General features: G+C 44.0%; 1 protein-coding gene across 24 annotated transcripts in view; it reads left to right on the forward strand.

Moving 5' to 3' along the window:
- KCNMA1 (potassium calcium-activated channel subfamily M alpha 1) overlaps positions 1-23,610 on the forward strand; it is a 762,349-nt gene that overhangs the window by 378,662 nt on the left and 360,077 nt on the right. For all 24 annotated transcript variants that reach the window (XM_068982831.1, XM_068982832.1, XM_068982835.1 and 21 more), the window contains one exon: positions 5,869-5,930. In XM_068982831.1, the coding sequence (XP_068838932.1) occupies positions 5,869-5,930 (62 nt within the window). The remainder of the gene's footprint in view (positions 1-5,868; positions 5,931-23,610) is intronic.

The raw sequence follows: 23,610 nt of genomic DNA on the forward strand, positions 1-23,610 counted from the left end.
GCTGCCAGTAGCTGGCTAGGCCCCTATCAGATGTGCAGAATCATTAATTAGGGTCATTTGTTCTGCCATGAGCTGAGCAGAATGTGTAAAATCTGCTCAGGAGAGAATTAATGCATTCTCCTCTCTGTACTTTTTAGAGTACTCCTTGCACGATTCTCAAAGCCTGCAGGCCTCATACATATGTTCTAATGGGCCAATTGTTAAGGGGACATTTGTAAATTAATCTCTGACTTGAGCTAAGTGGTTTTCCCTAATGGGTTTAATTCAATGACTCCCATTCTTGGCCACACATCAGATTCACTGGAGGAGCATGTTAAAAATAGAGATACCCAGTTTTCTCCTCCCCTCAGCTATCAACCCTCTGTTCCCTGGGTGAGGTAAGGGCATCTCTGTTTCAAGGAAAGCTCCTTGGGTGATCAGATTGGAGTGGCAGCCACCTTCCTGAACCTCTGCTCCAAATCCATGTCTGAAGGCCTGTGTAGCCCCAGGTGTGGATTCAAAGCTTTTGGGCCTAAACCTGACAGCTTGAAAACCAGGTTCAAGAACAGACAACGTGTCTGAAGAGCCAGCTTTCCAGCTTCATTCTTCTCCATACCACACCCATGGGCCTGTCTGTTCCTTGGGGAGTTCTGGTGACCTGAGAGGATATTCCACGTGCTTTGTCATACTGCTTTGCATTGTTCTGCACTTCCTGAGACATTTGGAAGGTCATCAGGGCCCGCTAGAATTTCCACCATGAAAATGGCTGTGGCTTCCATCTCTTTGCTCCCCATGGATCATCAGACTCCTGGTGTCAGGTGTTAGGGGATAGACATTCTTTTAGGACACTCTTTGTGTATGTTCCTAGCATTCTTCTGTGCAAACACACGTCATGTTTGATCTTGGAGTTTTGAAAATAGATGACTCACGGGCACCATTGTTCCGGTGACATTTATCAGACCGCTTTTGTTTTTAGGAATCTGGCGCTATGTAAATATCACTCAGGACTCTACCACAACACAGCATATGGGTGTTTGCAGTAAACCTAAGAATACGGCAATTAGCACTACGCAAGGTAGTCCAGGTGATTTGGTGACTGCAGACTGAAAAGTTAGGAAGGCTGATCGGGCAGGCGTAAGCTATGCTGAGAGGGACAACTCGCCTCATCCCGTGTGTCAAGCTGTGTCCACACACTCTTATTTGGGATGGTTCTCTGTGAAGTGCGTGCTCACTGTAAGGAGTGTTCTGTGACTCAGCTGCTGAAGGGCAAGTGTTTTCTGATCTCAATGTTTGTGCTTTTCTTGGTCTCATCTTACCATGTCCCTTGGGCTGCAGGGCCCTGGTCCCTGGAACTATAGAAGTTCATGGAGGAATTCCCATCGGCCCTCCTCATCACTGAAGAGATACTAAAGTAGCCATAACATGTCGGAAGAAGGGAAGCTTTGAGAAAGAACTGGCTGTTGAGATAAGAACTCCTATTGTTTCCCTTCCCTAGCTACTCCATTTATGTATGTACCACCTACTCAATATCTCACTATATATTGACTCTACATATACCGTACAGTTGAGCACTAATTGCATAGTAGCCTCAGTTCAGTTCAGTCGCTCAGTCATGTCCGACTCTTTGTGACCCCATGAACCGCAGCACACCAGGCCTCCCTGTCCATCACCATCTCCCGGAGTCTACCCAAACCCATGTCCATCGAGTTGGCGATGCCATCCAACCATCTCATTCTCTGTCGTCCCCTTCTCTTCCTGCCCTTAATCTTTCCCAACATCAGGGTCTTTTCAAATGAGTCAGCTTTTCGCATGAGGTGGCCAAAGTATTGGAGTTTCAGCTTCAACATCAGTCCTTCCAATGAACACCCAGGACTGGTCTCCTTTAGGATGGACTGGTTGGATCTCCTTGCAGTCCAAGGGACTCTCAAGAGTCTTCTCCAACACACAGTTCAAAAGCATCACTTCTTTGGCGCTCAGCTTTCTTTATAGTCCAACTCTCACATCCATACATGACTACTGGAAAAACCATAGCCTTGACAAGATGGACCTTTGTTGGCAAAGTAATGTCTCTGCTTTTTAATATGCTGTCTAGGTTGGTCATAACTTTCCTTCCAAGGAGTAAGCGTCTTTTAATTTCATGGCTGCAGTCACCATCTGCAGTGATTTTGGAGGCCAGAAAATTAAGTCAGTCATTGTTTCCACTGTTTCCCCATCTATTTGCCATGAAGTGATGGGACCAGATACCATGATCTTCGTTTTCTGAATGTTGAGCTTTAAGCCAACTTTTTCACTCTCCTCTTTCACTTTTATCAAGAGGCTCTTTAGTTCTTCGCTTTCTGCCATAAGCGTGGTATCACCTGCATATCTGAGGTTATTGATATTTCTCTCGGCAATCTTGATTCCAGCTTGTGCTTCCTCCAGCCCAGCATTTCTCATGATGTACTCTGCATATAAGTTAAATAAGCAGGGTGATGATATACAGCCTTGACGTACTCCTTTTCCTATTTGGAACCAGTCTGTTGTTCCATGTCTAACTGTTGCTTCCTGACCTGCAAAATAGCCTAGGATTCATCTATTTAAGTGTTTCTCCAGAAAAAGAGCATTATTTTGTGACTCTAAGTGGGCATCTTTCATTTTCCCTAAGGCCTTATGCATAGCAAATGTGAAATAAATACCTAGATGAATATTTGGGTGTACTCTCTAACATAACCATTACCACTTAGGCTAAAATCTAGTCATTTTGTGTAGTTGGACTGAATTTTTTCATATTTAGAGTAGGGTTCTCAGACAATGAAAGATGCAAGAGAGAACTAACCCTTTGCTAGGGCCCTGGTGAAGATTCATCTCTGTTGGGTTCCTGTTTTCATGGCCACATCCAAAGCGTTGATTCCTTTTCTGCAGCACCTGGATCTGGGATGACAGTGTAATCAAGCCTGACAAAGAGCCACTTAGCAAGTTTGAAAATTGCATGCTTGGTTGCCTCAATAGAGGCAATTGATCAGAGAGAAGCAGATCCTCCCCCAACCTGTATCTGGAGGCAGGGGCTGGGGGATGGTGGGGTGGGACAGTTTGGACACCCAGAACCTCATTGAGAGAAAGTCTTAAAGCCTTCCTGCTGAACATGTGGACCCAGGAATAGGTCCACTTCTCAGAATCTTTAGCTCCTGGGAGCTTTTGAGTCCTTTTCCTTCTGAATTTTTCTCTCTCCCTGATCCCAACAGCAATACTGATGCTTGAGTTTGCATATGAAGAGGCTAGGAAGAGTGCTCCTCTCCAGTCACTCACTGGCTGATTTGCTTAAATAAGCTGCACATTTTCCACATCACAGAGGCCAAGCTGGGGTATCTTGGATACATTAGTGTCGGCTGCTTTGTCCCCACCTCCTCTGCCCTGATGCTGGGAGGTCATCACCATTGCAGGAGAGCTTAGATACTGAGCTTATTTCAGAATGATGTAGATAACGACTTGCGAGAATTTTATCCTTTCCTCTTTCTTTCCTCTTTCCTTCCTCTCCTCCTACCTCTCCCATGCTTTCCCCTCATCCTCTCTCCAGCTTTAATGGCCTAGGCCTGGACGCCACTCTGACAGAAGCTCTGCACTCATAGGTGCGCACACACACACACACATGCACACACACAAGCACAGACAAATTGATAGAAATTAGGCTTGCATCAACTGTTTATGAATGAAGAGCAGGGCCTTTCCCTCTAATGTGGCCACGCCCCTTCTCTTTGCAGCATTATGAGAATGAGGTCAGGGCCCGGAACTAACTGCTTATGTCTCTGAAATAGCAGCACAGATCAAAATTAATCTTAAGCTATTTGATTCGCTGCCTCATTCAGATAATAGAGGGAAGAGCAGAGGCCTGTTGATGTTTTTGTTTGTTTTTATGTACAACTGTGCAAGGAATGAATGAATGAATGTGTGAGGGGACTGAAGTGAGTCTGCTGGCAGGGGCGGGGTGGAGGGAGGTCGGGGCAGGGGGATTAGCCCTGGGCCACGGATCATTACTGACAGACTACAGGAGTTTCCTTCAATTCAACTGGAGCCTGTTTTAGTTTTGAAAACAAAATGGAAGAATAAAGTTAGCCCCGGTAGGGTATTATTTTAATGCTTCCTTTCCTAAGGAGAATTCGTCAGATGCTGTGAAAGTACGCAGTCCTTTTATAACGTCTGGTTGTGTCAGCTGTCAGTTGTCTGCTTTGTAGCCCACCATCCATGGAATGAATGGACATAGCTCCACAAAACTTTATAATGTTTTAAGTGAATATGTATGCAGAGTTCAGTTTCTATCAGCCTATTTGACACGTGCATACATGCACACACACACACATGACTCAATTATGTTTCATCATCACGTAAATCTAGGTTCACATCCATCCGCCTGCTAATGCTACAGGGATGTCAGCTTGTAGACGGGCTGAGGAGGCCGACACCTCTTGACACCCTTCACCCCACAGTCCCTTTAGGACATCAGCACATCTGCCAGGTACTTATTTTACAGCTCACCCCCACCCCCGCCTCAGGCATTGTATGTGATGGTGTTGTTTATTTTTTGTTCTCAAACTTCATTCTTGGCTCTTGGCATCTTTTTTATTTTTGTACATCCTTTTAGTTGCACTCCTAGTCTCCTTTATGAAAGAATAAATAAATTGGAATGTTGAGTGGGGACAGAAGCATCAGCGTCAGCCTCATCTGCTACATATTCATTTGATAGACTTTAGCGTGACAGGTATTCTTTGAAGGAGATGCCAAAACCGTCTTTTGAATCCATGGTGATTAATTTTGAGTGAAGAGTATAAAGAAGAACAAGGATTGTCATATACCTGGCCGATCATATTACCTAAGTTGGCTTCCTGCACTTAAACTATCTCCAGAACACTTGAGAAGTCGTATAACCACACGCACGTGCGTGCGCATACGCACCCCCCCCAGGCAGTGGATATAAATATGCATGCATACGAGCACGCATGTATAGACATTTGTACAGACACCAAATTTGTGCTTTTTGATTAAAATTTCTTGTATAGAAACTGAAAGTAAGTTAGTAAATTATTATTTTTTTTTTTGGTTAGTATTGTTTGTTAGTATTGTTTGTTAGGGATTGGGCTTCCCTGGTAGCTCAGATGATAAGGAATCTGCCTGCAATGCAGTAGGCCCGTGTTTGACCCCCGAGTTGGGAAGATCCCCTGGAGAAAGCAATGGCAACCCACTATAGTATTCTTGCCTAATGAATTCCATGGACAAATCATGGGGTTGCAGAGTCGGACATGACTAAGTGACTAACACTTTCACTTCACTTAGGATGGGGGTTAGGAACAGGTATTAACTGTAATGGACATGAGGGATCTTACTGGGCGGTTGAAAATGTTCTGAAAGTGGATGAAATACTGGCTGTACAACTTGTAAATTTACTCAAAGTTATTGAATTGTACACTTAAAATGGGAGTGTTTATGGTATGTAAATTATCTCAGCAAAGCTGTTAAAAGTTGATATCCCTATCTTTCCTTTGGGGCCTAGGTTACATATAATAGGAAAAATTGTATCCCTGCAGTTGTTTTTACCTGCTCTTTTCCCACTGAGGTCTGTTGACTTCAGCTGTGGAGAAGTCAGACTCTGAGATAACAGGGCCAGATAAAACCTGGTGCCAGGGGATACAGAAGTCTGCCCTGACCTCTGTTGGCCAGCAGCGAGGTTGCTGTCCACTGTGATGTGAGGAGCCAACAGCAAGGGGGGGTGGTCTGTGGGTGCAGCAAGGGGACGACACTGCCAAGCAGGCTCCCGAAAGCACCATGTTTCCAAGCTGCAGGTGGGTGCTCCACAAAATAAATAAGTAAACATCCCAGCGGTCAGCTCTTAAGTGATGGCATTTTTCTCTTCTTTTGCAGGTTGTCTTAGTCTTTGCTCTCAGCATTGGTGCACTTGTAATATACTTCATAGATTCGTCAAAGTGAGTATTCAGTATGTTTTCTTGCCCTCTTTTCTAAAACAATCACAAACTTTTACACTGATCTTTAACACCAGCCTTTGGAAGAGCCTCCTTGAGTGCCGAAGACTTTTGGAGGAAGGCAGGGCTGTCTGTGTTAATTTTCTGAACGGGAAAGCAAGCTCTCATGAGAAAGACTACTTTGATTATACTGTCCTAGGAGGATGAGAGAGGAATCTGGGGTCATCAAGCTTTTTTGCTGGCTGTTACTGCTTTTAAAATAGCTGTTTCCTGGTGCAGTATTTGCGCTGAAGGTGGAAAGAAGTCAAGAGGGCTCTGATGTGAATTTGCAACCTCTGAGAGGGTCATGGTGTCCAACCAGTGAGGGTGTGAGCCATGCTTGCTGTGGCGGTTTAGAATCCTTTCCTTATTAGGGTTGCCAATGCCTTACTCTTCTTGGAGGTCAGCTTAGAAAGCATGATGCCATCCTTTGCACTGGTAGTTGAATATTCAACTGAAGCATCACTGGCTGGTGCTTCTTGACCTGTGAAGGTAAGGAGACGGGACAGAGGAGTTTGTGATAACTCCCAGAGTGGAGGCCCATGGCTATCTGAGAATTCCTAGAGAGGACACTCATGCAGACGCCTGGGATGCCAGCTGAGGGGACTGGTGCTCTGGGTGGGGTCTGTCTGTGTCACACAGAGAAAAGGTTTTGTTTGAGGCAGAAGAGGGCGCTGAGCAAAGCTGCTCAGTGGTGGCCAGTTTCTGCCCTGGTTCATGCAGGTGTCGCCCCCACTCCCACTGGTACGTCATTTGTTGCAACTGTTCTGTTGCAGGCTTGAAATTGACAGCATCTGGGAAACTGGAGCTGAGCTGGTTTGATTCCCTTCTGCGGGGACATGAGCCTGACACCTGATGGTGGCCTTAGGCTCTTTGTCTGCATTGTCCACTGTGAGAGTGTTTTTGATTCCCTGAACTCTCAGCCTAGTACGCCTCGGTGCTAGAGTTTGATCTGAGGAAACCTACTTGGTGTCCCTTTTGGCTCAGAGCCTGGTGTGCCTGAATTCTGAGCTTAGTGTTCTTTTTCTGTGGCTCGGGATGGTAGTAATTTCGTGCATGCCTAAACTCTGAATTTCTCAGAGTTACTGGTCACCAGCCAAAGGATTTTGTGCCTTTGGGTGCTGAGCCAAAATCATGTCAGGGAAGATGAAGAAAACATCTCCTCTCATCACCTGTCTCTGGGAATTGGCCATACCTGGAGTATCAGCAGTCCTAAGCCCATCCGCATGCACAAGGCTGGACTGCCCTCACCCACCGCAGGTGGACTCTTAAATGTTCTCCAGGATTGAGATTCCATGCACTTTTCCATCAGCTCTTCCTGGCCAAGAGAGAAAAGAGCTTTTTAAGTTTGGAAAACTCTAACTGGTATGTCATTGAAGGTAAGCCTCATTTAAATATCTCCTCTTCATAATTCTGGATCATATTTGAATTGAACCGAATATCCTCTAGAGCCGCTTGTCTTATTTCTGCATTTTCTCCCCCAGGGCTGAGGAGTGTTCTCAGAAGTCTTGGAGTGCACCCTATGTCAGCTTCCATGCCAGGGCTCAGGAAACAGTTTCAGGCTTGTAGTCTGTGAGCCCCAGGCAGGCAGACCCTTACGTGGAAGGGAATGGGGTGATCGGTCAGAAGGACCTTGGCGCCTTCTTTCCTTGTCTCTCCTTTTTGGCTCCTCTGTATTTCTCAGAAATAAAATGCTCTTGTAAAATGGATTTGAACTGTGTCCTTTTTTACAGTGTCCACTGTGGAGTGGTCTTTGGCTCTGTTGGGTGTGGTGTTCTCAGCTCCATGTGAGAGGATAGAAGGGAATAGAATTCCCCAAGGCAAAGCCCTCTTTCCTGGATGCCCCCTGCACCACCTCCGTGTCCTTTGGATTTAGCTGTGATTCTCCTGAGCCTGGGAAAGCCAGCCCTGGGAACCCTCTCTGGTTCTGGTTTTCTTCATGGACTTGCAAAGAGTCTATTCCATGGATAGACCTCTGGTTCTGTGCTCAGTTTTTCCAAGCGAAAGTGCCAAGAATCTTAGAACCAAGACTGTCCTCACTCTCCCTGGGGACTATTTTAGCCTCGTCCTAACTTCAGTCTTTCTTCTGTCACTAAACTGTGTGGTTGGCATAGCAAGGCTTTGTTTATAAGACGATCTAAGGTTTATTTGTGTAGCCCTTTCTACTTTTCATTGGAATTACTGCATCAGGTTCTGAAGTCGAACCTCAGGAGTCTGTCTATGGGTGACCTCATCAGTATAGTCGATACCAAGGGTCTACTCTTCCTGGGGAAAGTCAGCAAAGATGCTCCCTGTAAGTAGGGGGATGAATTAAAGCAGAAGCTATAAGGTAACCTCCATGATAAGCCACCGATTCATTCCCAAGAATAAAAAGAAAGTCCATTAGACAAATTATAATTAAGCATAGTATGCAAGATAAAAAGTTCTATCCACATATAAGATGCAAATGAAAAGCGAGTAAGAAAGCAGAATATAAATTCTTAAAATGCATCCCTTTCATTCAAAACTGTCACCAGTTTTACACACTCATGGTTTGGCTGGCCATCTGGGCATCTTGGAAAGAGAGCTTTAAGCATCTCTTGGAAGTTACGCTAAATCATCACCCTGGAAAAAAGTGCCTCGTATTCTTCAGATGAATTTCAGTTATAGCATTTATTATACCCTTGAAGTAAATGAAAGACAATGCATAGGCTTTCCCTTGTGTGAACCTAATTGGGGAGACAATGAATGGTCCATAAAATGGCTTGTCTGAGTGAGTTTTAACCAAAATGTTGGGGGATGCTCAAGTTCAAGATGTGTGGGTCTCTGCACCTGGCCCTTTAAATCGTGCAAGAAATACACATTAACATCGAAATCAGGCTCCACTGGTCATGGTGGCTGACTCGGTGTCAAGGCAGGACCGTCAGGGCAGGTGGTAGGAATAAACAGGCAGTTCAGATAAATGTCGTCATTGGTGGGTTTATGATCTTCTTAACCTTTCAAAGCAATAAGCACCATCAAGAGGCAGTGGTAAGTCATTTCCAAAGATGACTTCTACGCTTCTTTCTTTTTCCATTGTTAAGCCAAGATGGAGCCTCAAACACGTCTTTTTCACTCAGGGGTTTGGGAAGCCCTTCTTTAAGTTTAATTTTCTTAGAGTGGTCACCACAGGAGAATCACTTGTGCAGCCTCAAGTGATTACTGTCTGCTTGGGCCAGATTGTGCTCAGAGCTCCTGGTCTGAAAAGCCAAAGAGAATTATACATGAAACTGTGTTAACATGTTTCATTACCCCAGCAACAGTCTCTTAAGAAACCACCCAAGCAGAGGGAGATGTTCCACCCAATGATTGGATGGACACAGATGTCAGTTCCTTAACAGACACAGAGAAGCATTAAGCCCATTGCACACAGTAATTGCACCTCCCCTCAAAACATTAAATGGCCACACGAGGCAGATACTGTCCCAGAGAACTCTATTTCTTTTTCCTTCTTTTTCTCCTCCTAGTGTTATTGAGATATGATTGACACACACCCCTGTGTAAGTTAAGGTATACAGCATAATGATTCGACTTAATGTCATTAAACAGTTACCCCCAATAAGTTTAGTGAACACCCATTATCTCATATAGATACAAAATTAAAGAAAAACCATTTTTCTTCCTTGTAATGAGCACTCTTAGGATTGACTCTGTTAATGACTTTCATTTTTTAAAAGGTACCTGATTTAAGGCGCTTCAGCTCTTAATTCTGATGTCTCTCCATACCCACATCCCTTTTACTCCTACACACTCTGATCATCTGTGAAGCAAAGATTTTTTAAAAAATTGTACAACGTAGTCAAAAGTGCCCCTAGACCTCCCATGGGTGATAATGTCACTGTTGCTGGTCCCATCCCTGTCTAGTTCCTCCCTTTGACATGGGAACAGTAATTCTTCTCAAAAAAAAAAAAGACCCAAAGATGTCAGTGTGAGGGCAGGATCCACGGATTGCATAAGGTATAAGTTCCTGCTGCTTCTAGAATTCCAAGGGAACTGAGGCTGAGACTCAGGGGCCTGGGTATTTGCATTTTTTCCAAGAGCATTCTTGGAAAGATGACTCAACCGGTGTGAAGGTATTTATTCCTTCGATTCGTGTGTAAACTCCACTACTTCTTGCGTTGCAGTTAGGTGGATTATGAATATTTAACGTTGCACACACTGAAAATGAAGGTCAAGTCCTGCTCACTGGTAACTTCACTGCTGGCTTGTGTCTCTAAAAAGGCAGGCTACCTGCCGTGAGCAGAGTAAGGCTGAAAGGTTATGCATTGTTAAAATTTTCCTTAATGACTTTATCTGTTCCAGAATGGCTGGTGCACAGTGGGGGGCACCTGCTGATTTCATCGGTCTTTGCTCTCTGCTTCTGGTGTCAGAAGTGCTGTTCTGGAGGGTTGTGGACGTTAGGCAGCAGGGGGTAGGGACAGCGGCACGTGTTTTGGAGAACATCTGATCCAAGGGCCAGATTCCAGGAAAACAGTGGTGTTACGATGTGAAAATGGCCTTCCCCCAGTCCGTAGAATATTGTTTGTACTCGGTTATTCATTCATTTTATATTCAGTTCATTCATTCGAGACAACGTCATTGTGATCACGAAGAATATTTTCCACATGGCCAAATTGCTTATGGTTAGGTAATGGTTAGGGAAAACTAGACTGCAGTAGAAATTGACCAGACTGTTTTCATAGTCTCTAAAATAGCACGGGCATCATTGATGTAATGGGGATACCCAGAGCTTTAGTAGAACTGGCTAGTTACCTGCCTACCTGAATCTTTACACAGCCAGGCCTCTAATCCCTTTGCCTAGAAATTCTCCTTAAAAGGAGAGAGAGGGCGGAGGAACATTCACTGATCCTGGGCTGTGTGCTGAGGTATGGTGCTAGCCCTTCAGAATTCGGAGAAGGCAATGGCACCCCACTCCAGTACTCTTGCCTGGAAAATCCCATGGATGGAGGAGCCTGGTGGGCTGCAGTCCATGGGGTCGCTAAGAGTCGGACATGACTGAGTGACTTCACTTTCACTTTTCACTTTCATGCATTGGAGAAGGAAATGGCAGCCCACTCCAGTGTTCTTGCCTGGAGAATCCCAGGGACGGCGGAGCCTGGTGGGCTGCCGTCTATGGTGTTGCACAGAGTCGGACATGACTGAAGTGACTTAGCAGCCTTCAGAATTAATTATATGTGCAATCTCATTGAATTGTCCTGAGAACTTGATAGGGTGGGGACTGTGACCTTTTCCCCTTAACAGATGAAACCACGTAGCTAGTGGATTTGAATCCACTGTCTAAAGTCACCTCACTTCCAAGTTAAGGAGTAAAATTCCAGATGTGGAAGTGTCTCCGTGGGTTCAGTAGATGTTACAGGAGAGTTCACATCGCCTCATCCTGCCAACTCATCTGTTTCTTGTTTCTTTCTCCATCTCCCTGTTCCGCACCTTTGGGACCAAGTCTGCAAGGCAGCCATGCTTACAAGGGTCCTGTGAACTTCCTCAATGGGACATGGGGTGTTTGGACCATGCACTGTCTGATGTCTGTTTGAGCCTTGATTCATTTCTTTCTAAACTGTGGCTCAAAAAACAATGTCTTCTCTTTCAGTCGAGAGGCAGCATTTTGTGATGGAATAAGATCAAGTTAGCAAAGAACAAGGAAAGCTGATTGTTTCTTAAAGACCCCTCCCACTAATTGAATTCTTTCCTGGCTTTCTAGCCCCTTTGCCTTCCCATCCTTACCTAGGTCTCTGAGCTTGTTATTTGGCAGGTTAAGAGGAGATAACCGGAGAGGCTCTGCTTCCCCATTAGTTTCTTTTATCTCTTTAGAGGGTTTCAGGATAGAGTTAATCTGTTACAGTTCTGCGTTGTGTGCTTCAGAGTTCGTTAGAGCACTGTGTGTACATCAAACCGGTTGACTTTAGGAAAATTTGATTCCAAGTGGGTTTCTGTGTAGGTCTTCGAAACCATGTAAGATACCTAGCCTCCAGCTCTGGTCTTGTTATTGCCCATCACACACACAGGTGTTGACCTCGAGCAGGCACCTGGCAGACCTGTGAGGACCATGTACGTTACTCCCACAACAGTAGCTGGAACCTGTAAAGGGCCATGAATGCCACTTTCCCTGTCGCCAGTAGCTCACCCCCCATCCCCACAGCAGGAGCAGCTGGGCAGCCTGTGGCACCGCAAAGGAAGCTCACCATTTATTCTGGGAAACTGGCTCCAGCTCCCCACCTTCATGCCCTTTTCAAGACATCGTAGCATGCATTTAAACCTTTGTGGAGGAAGTCAACACAGTTCCCTGTGTGTGTGAAGCATCTCCCTATTTTTCCCTTTTCCTTTTTAAATACTCCCCCCAATTTTCTCCGTCCCTCACTGACATTTTTATTGCCAGGCTTTGGTTTGGAAAATTATGGGTAGGGAAAGTTCAAGGGCAGGATGTTCAGAACAGCGCTGCACATCTGTGAAGGGAACACAACAGGAGAGCCAGCAGCTGTTGAAAGAATGGCGTGTCAGATGGTGGAGGGGCCAGCCCACAAAAAGAGGGCTGGGGGAGAGGAGACACCTTAGGGGCAAAGAGGCTGTAAATAACTTCCAATGGGAACTCCTGTCCTCATTCGCAATTTAACCTTAATAGCAACCCTCCATTCTCAGACATGGTTTTTGCAAATTGCCCTTTTTTATATCAGTGGGCTGTAAGCCTGGTAGAGAAGACAGGTGGAGAATATGCTGAGAGGGTAAGCAACCTTGTGCCTTCCATCCTCCACGCTGTACAAGGGTCTAGGCTTTCTCGCTTGCTACTCACTGTGTAGGAGATGCAGAGGTACCATGGGCAATAGCAGCTAGAAACGTCAAGGCAACTGCTCATCTTCAGCGTTTCCTGAGGCAAAAATCAAGGGCTGTTAGGAGTGGGAAGGAAGATGGAGCTAGGCCTTCCAGGTTTGCTGCAAAAGACAGCTTTAGAGCAAAATGCTGGAACTTGCCGAGGCTTCAGAGTTCACCCGGGACAGAGTTCACTGTTCTCTGTGCCTCAGCATCCTCTCCTACCGACTGAGGGCTACGTGACCTTCTTAAGGTCACCCCACCAACCACAGACAGAACTAGAGCCGGAAGTCAAAGTCCTTCCCTCCCAGGCCAGGCTCTTTCCTACTTGATCTTTTGGTTTCTAAATAAAAGATACAGATGTGACAGTATTATCCATTGAATAGCAGAAGCAATAATGACTTTTTACACAATTCTGGACTTTCAGGCTGTCATCTTGGGGAAAATGTTAGGGATGTGGAAAAGAACAGAGATAATCCCAGGTGGAAAAGAGCAAACCCAGCCAGGTGGGTGCTTGGGATTAGTTTATTTCATTCTCATTGGCATGAGGCTTTGAGTTTTTTTTTCAATTTAAGATCCTGCTTTTTCGTTTTGTGCGTGCGTGTGTACTATTTCAGAGAGGAGGTAAGAGTCCAGCTCTGCTGTGGGAGGTTGACAAGGCTGAATGCATTGGTCTGGCCTGTTTGGAATTTGTTACACATAACTTTTGAGTACATGTTGCCCCACTGCTCATTTGTTTCCTCTGTGAAAACACTATCTGGTAACTGTGTCTATAAATCCATATGTACTCGACTCTCCAAAATTAGAATGAAGTATTTCTTCTCTTTTCACTACTCTCTAGAATTTAAAAGAAAACCTCAGATTATCTGACCCTCCTTTAGGCCTCTGGCTTAAAAAAAAAAAGAGAAGAATTGTTTTAGGGCAAATGAAGAAGATGCATTCCCTTTCACACCCAGTTACTTATTTATGTCTTCTGCAACTAGTGTGTGTTTATACCACCAGAGGGCTGGATCGTCTCCCCATTGCCCAGCTCTGGTCCTTTACCTAAAGTTGCAGCCAGGCATGCATTCAGCAACTGCTGAGAGATCAGTATGAAAGCCAGCGGGAGGGAAAGATTAGAGTTCAGAACAGTTTGATCCAAATGCAGGGGCAGATCGCATGCTTAACACAACCATGGCTGTTCTGAGGTGTGGTGCTGACGGGTACAGCTTCATCATGGGGTTTATGGGCTGCAGACAGGAGTGGAGATGTGACCTCTGCCTCTTCTTTTATTCCTCTCGTCCTTCTTCCTGACAGCCTGACAAAAGGAAGCTTTGGGGAGACCCTGGTCAGTGATGAGACATTTGTGGAATAAAAATAGAGTCCCTTGCAGCAAGGATGCCCGTGGGACTTTTTGGATATACATGTCACTGTTCCCAGAATTTGGGAGAAGGAAGTGTATATGTTTGCGTGTGGGTGTGCACACACGTGTGTATATAGGAGACAATCTTGTCTCACTTATAAATGGATGGGAAAGTGTAGCATGGAAGGATTAGCCCCCAGTCTCATCATAATAACAGAGATGGGGCTGAAAGCCGTGTACCTAACTTAAAGCTATCAATCAGGAACTCTTTGTGACCCCATGGAATATAGCCCACCAGGCTCCTCTGTCCATGGAATTCTCCAGGCAAAAATAGTAGAGTGGGTAGCCATTTCCTTCTCCAGGGGATCTTCCCTACCCAGGGATGAAACCTGAGTCTCCTGCATTGCAAGCAAATTCATTACCATCTGCGCCACCAGGGAAGCCCATTGATCAAGTAATAGATGTCTTATTAAGTACTGATTGTACGTGAGGTATTTTTCTAGATACTGGTGTTTTCAAATACTATGTATGAAGCTAGATATTTTCCATTGAGATTTTTAAATTATAAATATTTTCACGAGGGTACGGCCATAAATATAGGAAAAACAAGGTAACAAAACAAGATAACCAGTGAGATATCCCTAGGCTATATATCATCAGTTTCTAATAATGAGCTTTGTTAACAACAAGTGCTAAAGTTTCAGAAGCTGAAAAGATAGCTGGGTTTTATAGGGTGCTTGGCTCTGGGGCGATTTTGTGTTGAGGAAACAGGAAGCTCAGTCCCCCCCACCAACTCAAGTGATCCATAAAAGGGGCTCTTATTATGGCACGTGCTTTTGGGCTTCTTGGATTTTCTTTTCAGTATGTATTGAGTCCAGTGAAGCCCTGCCTCAAAATTGGCCACTGAGATTAAGAATTGAGAATGCTTTCAGGATGGCAGAACAGAATCAGAAAAGCAAACTGTCCCTGGTGGCAGTAATACTCTTCTCCAGTTGTGTGTGGTGAAAAACCTTTGGACACTTCTACTTAGAAATTTCCAGAAAGGACTGGATGAAAGGCATCTGTTCCAGCTTTTTGAAACTGAGGTCTGGGTGTAACGTTCCCTACAGGGGCCTCACGTATGAATTTGCCACGTGCCACAGAGCATCCATAGGGGAGGTGGGAGACAAAAGTCATGGCTAAGGAGGCGGGGCTGTGGGCAGACCCACCACGGCTCCACCTGAGATGCTAGCCTGGAGACTAGCATTTGCCTGGAGGGCTGCCCTGTGATTTCCACGGGCTCTGGGTGCTTTCGCATTCTTAAGTCCATTTCTCTATAAAGAATACTAAAAGTTATAGTCTACTACTGTTTTTCTATAAAGATAAGTATAATCCAGGCTAGAGTCCTTATGACATATTCTTATTTTTTTTCTTCTGATTTTGAAGAAATTGGAACTCAGTCATTTTTGTGGGTCGCTGGAAGCATGGTGGGCCCTCGTCACTGTGTCTGTAGCGCCTGATGGAAAATTTGGCTCCCTTCCCTCCCTCCCTGTCAGCCCCAACCGTCTGGAAAATTTCACAGATAAGAAAACATGCCCAGAGACAGATGCTTTCTACCACAGCCCTCCCGGTATCATCTAATTGTTTCAGATGAGAAAATAAAAACAAACATTCCATTTCAAACCATGTCTTATGACTTGGCTTTGGGAGATAGTAATGTCATTTTATATCATTTAATAAAAATGGCCCCTATAGATATGTCCATTAAAAAAAAAAAACCTAATAGTCTTGCTTTTCTGTTGAGTTTTGAAAACGCATGTGCTTTGTCCATCCTTATATCTGAAAATGAGTCTTGCCAGTATAAGAGATCTGTTCACTGAAAGTGCCACAGTCAAAAAAGAACATTTCCTGTACTGAGGCGTGGAGGCTCAAGTGGAAAGGGGTGGGCAGATGTTAGAACTGAGGCTAGCAGATATGTGAGGACCAGGATGAGCCGAGAGCCTGAGCCATCCCTGAAATAACCTCCCAACTGATTGTCCCCAAGAAAAAATGCAGACTTGTGTGGGCAAATCTTCCCTGTTTCAAGGGAAAGAGAAGAAACTGGGCTTTCATGTTGAATCTCCAGTTTTAAAATATTGCCCATGACTCTACCACTTGTAAAAGTACTCTACAGGCCAAACAAAACATCTCTGTAGGTCGTTTTCAATCTCTATTCTAAACTGTCTCTCTTTCTGGTCTTGAATTAGCTCTGGTCCCTGAGTGCCAGAAAATATTCTTAACTCTTGGCCTTCTGATTCCCAAAAAGGGGCCCTTCTCTTTCCATGGTGAACAAGCCCCAGCTTGTTTCCCATTTAACATGTTTCCAAATGCTGCATAAGTGAATGTCCACCTTTCTCTAGACAAATACTGTATGTTGCAGCAACAAATCACCCACAACTTACTGTAAATCCCCAAAGACACATATCAGTAAGTCTACGTCATCCCTGAAAATAACATCGTTAGGACCTCATAAACATACACTCTGTTTATTTAAGAACTGCAAGAGCTTTTTAAACATGGTTGCTAAGTCACAAGAGTCTATTTTCCAGGACATAAATGGAAACGAACATAACCCCCTTAAATTGTCAGATTATTTATAAGAAATAAAGGTCCAAATCTGTCTGTTCTGCTAGTGTATTCCTTCACCAAAAGAGAGTTGGCTATACTAAGTGTGTCAGTGATGATTGCTCACGATTATTTTCTGACTTACTTGGTTAAATGGACACATTTGAAACTTGGTTTAATCTTTAACATATATTGGTATAAAAGCATGGGTTAACATAGATAAACCCTGGGTGTAGTTTCATCAACCTTAAAGTTCCCGATTTGCTGAGCATTAGGGGCAGCTCATGAAATTCTTACACTGTGACCCCTTCAAGGACAAAATACAGCATAGCATCTCTGTACCTTCCTCTCCAGATATGGTCTCAAGTCTGAGCTGTGGCTCCATCTCCTGATTTTTCACTGATTGTGATTCTCTCAGCAGGAAACCATAGGTAGGGCTCCAAGGTCGACCTGTTAACATATTCTATCCACATTCCTGTTCATGCAGGCATCCTATTCAGAGTCCCCGTTTCTTCCTTTGAGAGCTGGTGTTTTTACCTTGCCTTCCCAGTCCCCACAGAAAATGAGCCCATAGCCCGGTTGGAGATACACTTGATCTTGATGCCCTAGAGGAAACTGCAGGTACTGTCTGCAGAGAAAGGTGAAAACATGATGCTATTAGGTGGCTCCACCTGGCACATGCTTTTTCTTCTAGCAGCAGGAGGAAATGGGCGAGGACTGCATTAAGGATTTTTCCCTCTTCCTAATAGCATGAACAGCAATAATAAGACAAGGTCTGTAAAGAGCAGCATTAATAATTGAGCCATGCAGCCTGTCTGTGCCTTCGAGCACGATCTGTTATCAGGTACGTGATGAGGCTGGGAGACAGGCAAGGAGAGGGTACCTGGTGCCTGTGTGTCTTGTGCAAGTGTGTGTATGTGCTTGAAGGAGGCACAAATGGGTGAGAGCTGGGGGCTGCAGCAAACCAAATGATAGAAAGCGTGTGTGCATTGCCGTGCATGATGGTGGTGGTTCTTTTGTGGGTCAAGCACCCTTTGGGGGGATTTGATGAGTGCTCTAGGAATTTTTGCTTGTCAGGGATTCTCAAGTTAGTCCGTGGACCCAAGTTAAGGATTCCTGCTCTGTTAGGGTAGTCTTACCTGCTCACTCACTCCGTTTTTCTTTTTGTTTGTTTGTTTTCCTGCCATTAAGATCACATGGCAGAGGGCAGTCTTCATACCCAAAGTCAAGATTGACTGGGAACCCTCCCCTTCCTGGGCATACAAGACAAGTCTCAGTGTGAGTCTCTCTGTTGTGTATACCTCTCCTTGGGTCATACCCCTTCCCTCATTGCATTTGAATCTTCAAAACGTAGGGGCAATGCTGATGTGACTAGGGAAGGGAGGCCCTAGACTTCCCAGCTATTCCTCTAATACCAAGCAACTCAGGAAGCAGTATGTAAAGTGAGATGAATCTAGAGGGCAGAGCCTAAACACTGTGTGTTCTGCCTCTCTTACACATTGTGAGTTAGCACCTGTTTTTAGGGGCAGTTTTCCTCCTTGAGCTTTGAGTCAAATATGCAAATAATCTCCAGTCAAAACCACTCCTTCTGAGATGCAGCTCTGGGGCACAGGACCTGGGCATCATTGGGGTGCCCAAACAGATGCAGAAAACAGCTGCCACCTCTCTGCGAGACTGTGACTCTTCCCTACTGCTGAAGAGTCACTGGGGATCATTGTGGACACATACCACCTATCTTCAGACCAGTTTGACAAGAGAACAGCTCCTTGGAGAAGCCCCATCTCCCTTGAATTCCCTGCCTCCCTCAGATTCCTTGCTGCCTTAACCTGTCTCCACCCTGGTCGACTATGACCATTGAATTGGTGCGGGGAAGGCGGGAGGGGTGCGGAGAAGCAGGCAGGGGTGACTGGAGTTCTGGAAAACAGAGATTTCCTGGAGATGAATGAGGGGAACCGTGACGGACAGGCCTGCATGTGGGGCTGCATGCAGGCAGAAGGTTCCTGACCCTTGCTTAAAAAGAGCATTGACTGAGGAGGAAACTTTTGCCAGTTCTCTCTTCCCTGAGCTGACCGGGCCAGGACTCGGCATTCATGTGTGTATGAATGCCCTGTCCACTGAGGGGCAGCAGGGTTAGCTGGGAGCTCTGGCTGGGAATGAGAATGAGTGGAAAGGAAAGACAGTACTTCCTGGTCGTTAGCAGCAGGCTCTGGGATCTGGCCTTCCTGGGCTTCACTGGCTCTGCCTCTTTAGTGCTGTGTGTCTTTGGGCAAGCTGGCTAACCTCTCCAAACTTGTGAAATGGGGTGAAAATGGTGATGAAGGATGATGATATTACTTTCCTTGGAGTAGTGTGCGGAAAGAATTACATGATGCGTGTAAAAGCTCTTAGTATGCTGCCTGGCATGAACGTGGCCAAAAATGTATCAAATATTGTTGTTTCCCTTGTGAGGTTTATTTTGAAACTTTTAATCATTTCTTTAAAGGGACAAGGTGTAAACACATTAAAGTTAAGGGAAAAAAACAAGATGTATCACAAAGCAGCCATGTGGTTAATTATTGAGGTAGTGGGCAAGACCTGAGTTGCTTAAAATTGCAAGTCTCAATTCATTACTAATTTGTAAAAGCAATAGAGTGGGACCCAGCAAGCATTTTTTTTTTTTTTAAAGAGATTGAACTGACTTAGATAAAAATACTGCTTGGGAAGGTCAATGTGATTATATGAAAAATTTCTCTCAATTATGTACACAGATCGCTATATAATATATAAACATAGGTGTGTGCTGGTTTGTGATGTAAGGTATATTTCTTCATTTGGGTTTTGCTAAAAAGTGGTTTGAGAAACACTAGCTTTAAGTCCAGAAGAGGGCATGCTTTCTGGGCTGCAGTAATTTAGGACATCTTCAGGTAGGAAAGAAGACTAGATCTGGGTCCCCAGGCGTGGGTGGAGCTTAGATGATACAGAAGAAGGGGGGAATTGTGAGCTGTCCACAGGACCACTCATTTCTGACACGAACTGCAAGTTCAGGGAGTTCCCTAAACCACCCCTGACTTGTGAGAAGGACCATAGCACTCACTGAAAGCTGTTATGCTCACAACCAGTTTACTACAAGGAAAGGGTATAGGTTAAAATCAGCCAAGGGAAGAGGCACACAGGGCAGACCAACCCAGGGAAGTACTAAACACAGAGCTTCCACACTGTTCTCTCCCTTTGGAGTCATGACAGTGGTACCTTTCTAGCATTGATGTGTGACAACCTGTAAGGAATTCTGCAAACTTGGGAAGCTCACTGAGCCTTGGTGTTCAGAGTTTTTACTGGGACTCAATCACATCAACTTGTGTTGGCTGACCTTCTTCAGCCACGTTGGAGCTTGACAGCTTCCACCTGACCCAAAGCCTCCACCGTATATCACGTTGTTGGACTTTCTCATGTGGTTTACCACCCTTTCCCTACTTCCAATCTTACTGTTCCTACCTGGCTGACCCAAGACCCTCAAAAGACTTTGTTCAGATATGACATCCCAAGGGCTGAGAGATTGCCTCCCAGCAGCTGACGGCCAGGGGCAGACATCTCTTGGGCAAGGCTGACATCTTTGCAGCTGAGTCAGTGGAGGGACTGGGCTGGCTGGAGAAGGGGTCTCTCTTGGAGAAGGCTGGGAGTGGGTCCTTTGACTACATCCATGAATACCAGAGGAGAAGGAAATACTACTTTACAAGATGTGGTGTTTCCAGGGTCTGTTAATGTCAGCAAATCACCACTGAACATGATTATCCATCTCCTTGGCACCCACCTACACCCAAGCTGAATAATTTGTCTGGTGAGGCTGCAGCTGGTAAAAATGAGACTGGGCACAGGGGCCAGGAAGGGGGCTGCTGGAGGCATGCTCCTCACGTGACTGAGCTGCCCCGGGCAGAGGGGGCCCCTGCTTTGACCCCATTTGCTGCCATCTCAAAGTGACCACAGTCTTCCTGTGCCCTGTCCTTTTGCAGACCCGGTAGATGGGCCTCTAGGTGCCCTCAGCAGATTTGGTAAGGAGAGCATCTGTCTTCCTGCTCCAGTTTAACTTCCTTACCATAAGGCTTGATGAGGTCAAAACCGGAGAACACCGAGACCTCAAGCTGGGGATAAAATGTGTATCTGGCATTTCATCAGGCCATGCTGCCCCCTTGCCACCTGACAAATGAGACAATCCCCAGCCAGAGACAGTCTGTAATTGTGCAATCAAATTAACTTGGATTTCAGCTTAATGAAGTGCTTAATGTCCTGAATGAGGCCGAGCCCTAATATTTAGAGAAGCAAACTGGACCCCAGGAAAGCAAAGAACAGACTTCAGCTTAATGCCTATTAGTATTAATTGTGCTTGCAAAATAAACCTTTTCAAAAATTCATCCTTTCATGTGAGGCAATCCATTAGCACCTAGTTTTGCTATGTTTTTGCTGAGGGGTTTTTCTGCTCTGGCTCATAAACAGGATAGTGGAAAGAACGGTTTTATTGAAAATTTCTGCTAAATTCTACGTCCTAGGGCATATTTCTTAACTTTCCAGGATCTCAGCTTTCTCAGCTGGACAATCAGGAATATCCCCCTCTTTTTCTCTGAAATTCCTATTTTAGTCCCCTATAAGTGTCTTGTTGTCGTTTTTTTTTTAAAAAAAAAAAAACAACCAAAAAACGGATAATCTGGAGGCAGGTAGATCTGGTTACAAAATCCTGACTCTGTTACTCACTAGCTCTGTGACCTTGGGAAGAATATAACTGCTCTGAGCCTTTATTTCCACAACTGTAAATATGGATAATAATGATTCTGGCTCCTTAGTTCTGAGAACAGTAAAGCAGACGCTGAACATAAAGCATTTGCTACAGGACATAGGACACAATGGCACTTACTAAGTCTGATGATGATAATATAAATGTGAAATTATTTTCAGTATGAATTATACATCACTAGCTTGGTATGGGTAATTTTTGTTTTCATTAAGATGATGATTTCACTCTTGTTTAGAAAATGACTGATGATTCAGTAATTAGCTCAATAAATATTTATTGAGTGGCTATAATATGCCAGGCGCTACATTAAGTACTAGGCACTAACCAATTGTAGTGTCAGAGGAACACAGGCAATAAACATGTCAACCAAAAAATCAATAATTTAACTTGATGATCCTTGCTGTGAAGAAGGTAAAACTAGTAATGGAAAAATTGGGATTCCTTAGCTTGTTATGTGCTGAAGAGTCCTTTGGTGGCCTTGTGAAGACTATGACCCCACCTCTCAGAATATTTATAAATGCGTAGTATAAAAACACTTGATTGTAAGAAAACCAATCATATTGAAATACAGTTATCATAATATAAAAAAGTTCATTATTGAATGTGCCTCTTGATTAGTGCATTATTATGAAGATCAAGAGCAATGGTTCTAATACACTCCTATAATTTTAAAGTAGGATTAATGTAAATGATATTTTGAGATATGTGCATCAGTTATAATCCTACATGTGAATATCTGGGGTTTTTATTGCTAACAAACAAAGTCAGAAGTATGATGAATAGTTTTCTAGTTTGCTCACATTTTTATGTACATATAAAGAAATGCCACATCTGAGTTAGAGGTTCATTAAAGTAAAGGTGTAACTTTCCTCATCCAAATTGGTGGACTTCCTGAATATAATCCTAGGACCTCTTGGGAATTTGTGGCCCCTGGGCAAGAACCTTTGGAATAGAGTGTGATTTGTGATGGGGGGTGAGCTGTTTTATTGAGAGAGAAATCATGTGATTTCTACTTTTGAAAGTCATTCTGGATGTATGGGTTAACAAACTAAAACTCATAGTTCAAAATAAAACCTATACATTTATAGTTGATTGATTTTTGATGAGGTGCCAAAATCATTCACTGTTGAAAGAGTAGCATGTTTTTTAAAAAGATGCTGGGACAACTGTATAGGTACATGTAAAAGAATGAGGTTTGACCTTTACCTTACATCATATTCAAAATTAACTCAAAATGGATCAACGACCTAACGTAAGAGCAGAAACTGTTAACCTTTAGGGGAAAGTAGAGTAAACCTTTGTGACAATAGATTTGGCAGTTAATTCTTGAGTATGATACCAAAAGCGTAAGCAAGAAAAGAATTGAACCTCATCGGAATTTAAAACCTTTGTTTCTTAAAAGACACTATCAGTAAGTGAAAAGACAGCACAGAATGGGAAAATACATTTGCAGATTGTATATCTGATAGGAGACTTGTATCTAGACTACATAAAGAACTCTACAACTCAGTAATAAAAAGACAATGAAACAATGAGCCAAGGAGAGATTCATCAACACATTTGTCATCAGTGAATTGTAAATCAAAACTTCAATGAAATACTACTTCACACATAATAGTATGGCTGTAATAAAAAAGAGAGCTCATAGCAAGTGTTGGCAAGGGTGAAGATATGCACAAACTGCAACCTTTGTAAACTGCTGATGAAAGTGTAAAAGGATACAGTAGCTTTGGAAGACAGTCTGGCATTTCTTCAAAAAGTTCAACATGGAGTTGCCATAAGACATGGCTATTCCACTCCTAGGTATATACCCCAAAGAAATGAAAATATATGTCAGTCACGACTGAGCGACTGAGCTAAAACTTGTACCTGAATGTTCATAGTAGCATTACTTATAAGAACCAGAAGATGAGAACAACCTAAATGCTCCTCCATGGACAAATGGGTTAATATAACATGGTATATCTATGCAATGGAATATTAGGCCATAAAAAGGAATGAAGTACTGATATATGCTGCAACATGTACGAACCTTGAAAACATTATGCTAAGTGAAAGAAGTCAATCCTAAAAGATTACAGATTATATGACTTTATTCATGTTGAAGTTCAGAATAAGCAAGTGTATAGAGACAGAGG

The sequence above is a fragment of the Capricornis sumatraensis genome, chromosome 10, assembly GCF_032405125.1.
Source record: "Capricornis sumatraensis isolate serow.1 chromosome 10, serow.2, whole genome shotgun sequence".
NCBI lineage: Eukaryota > Metazoa > Chordata > Mammalia > Artiodactyla > Bovidae > Capricornis > Capricornis sumatraensis.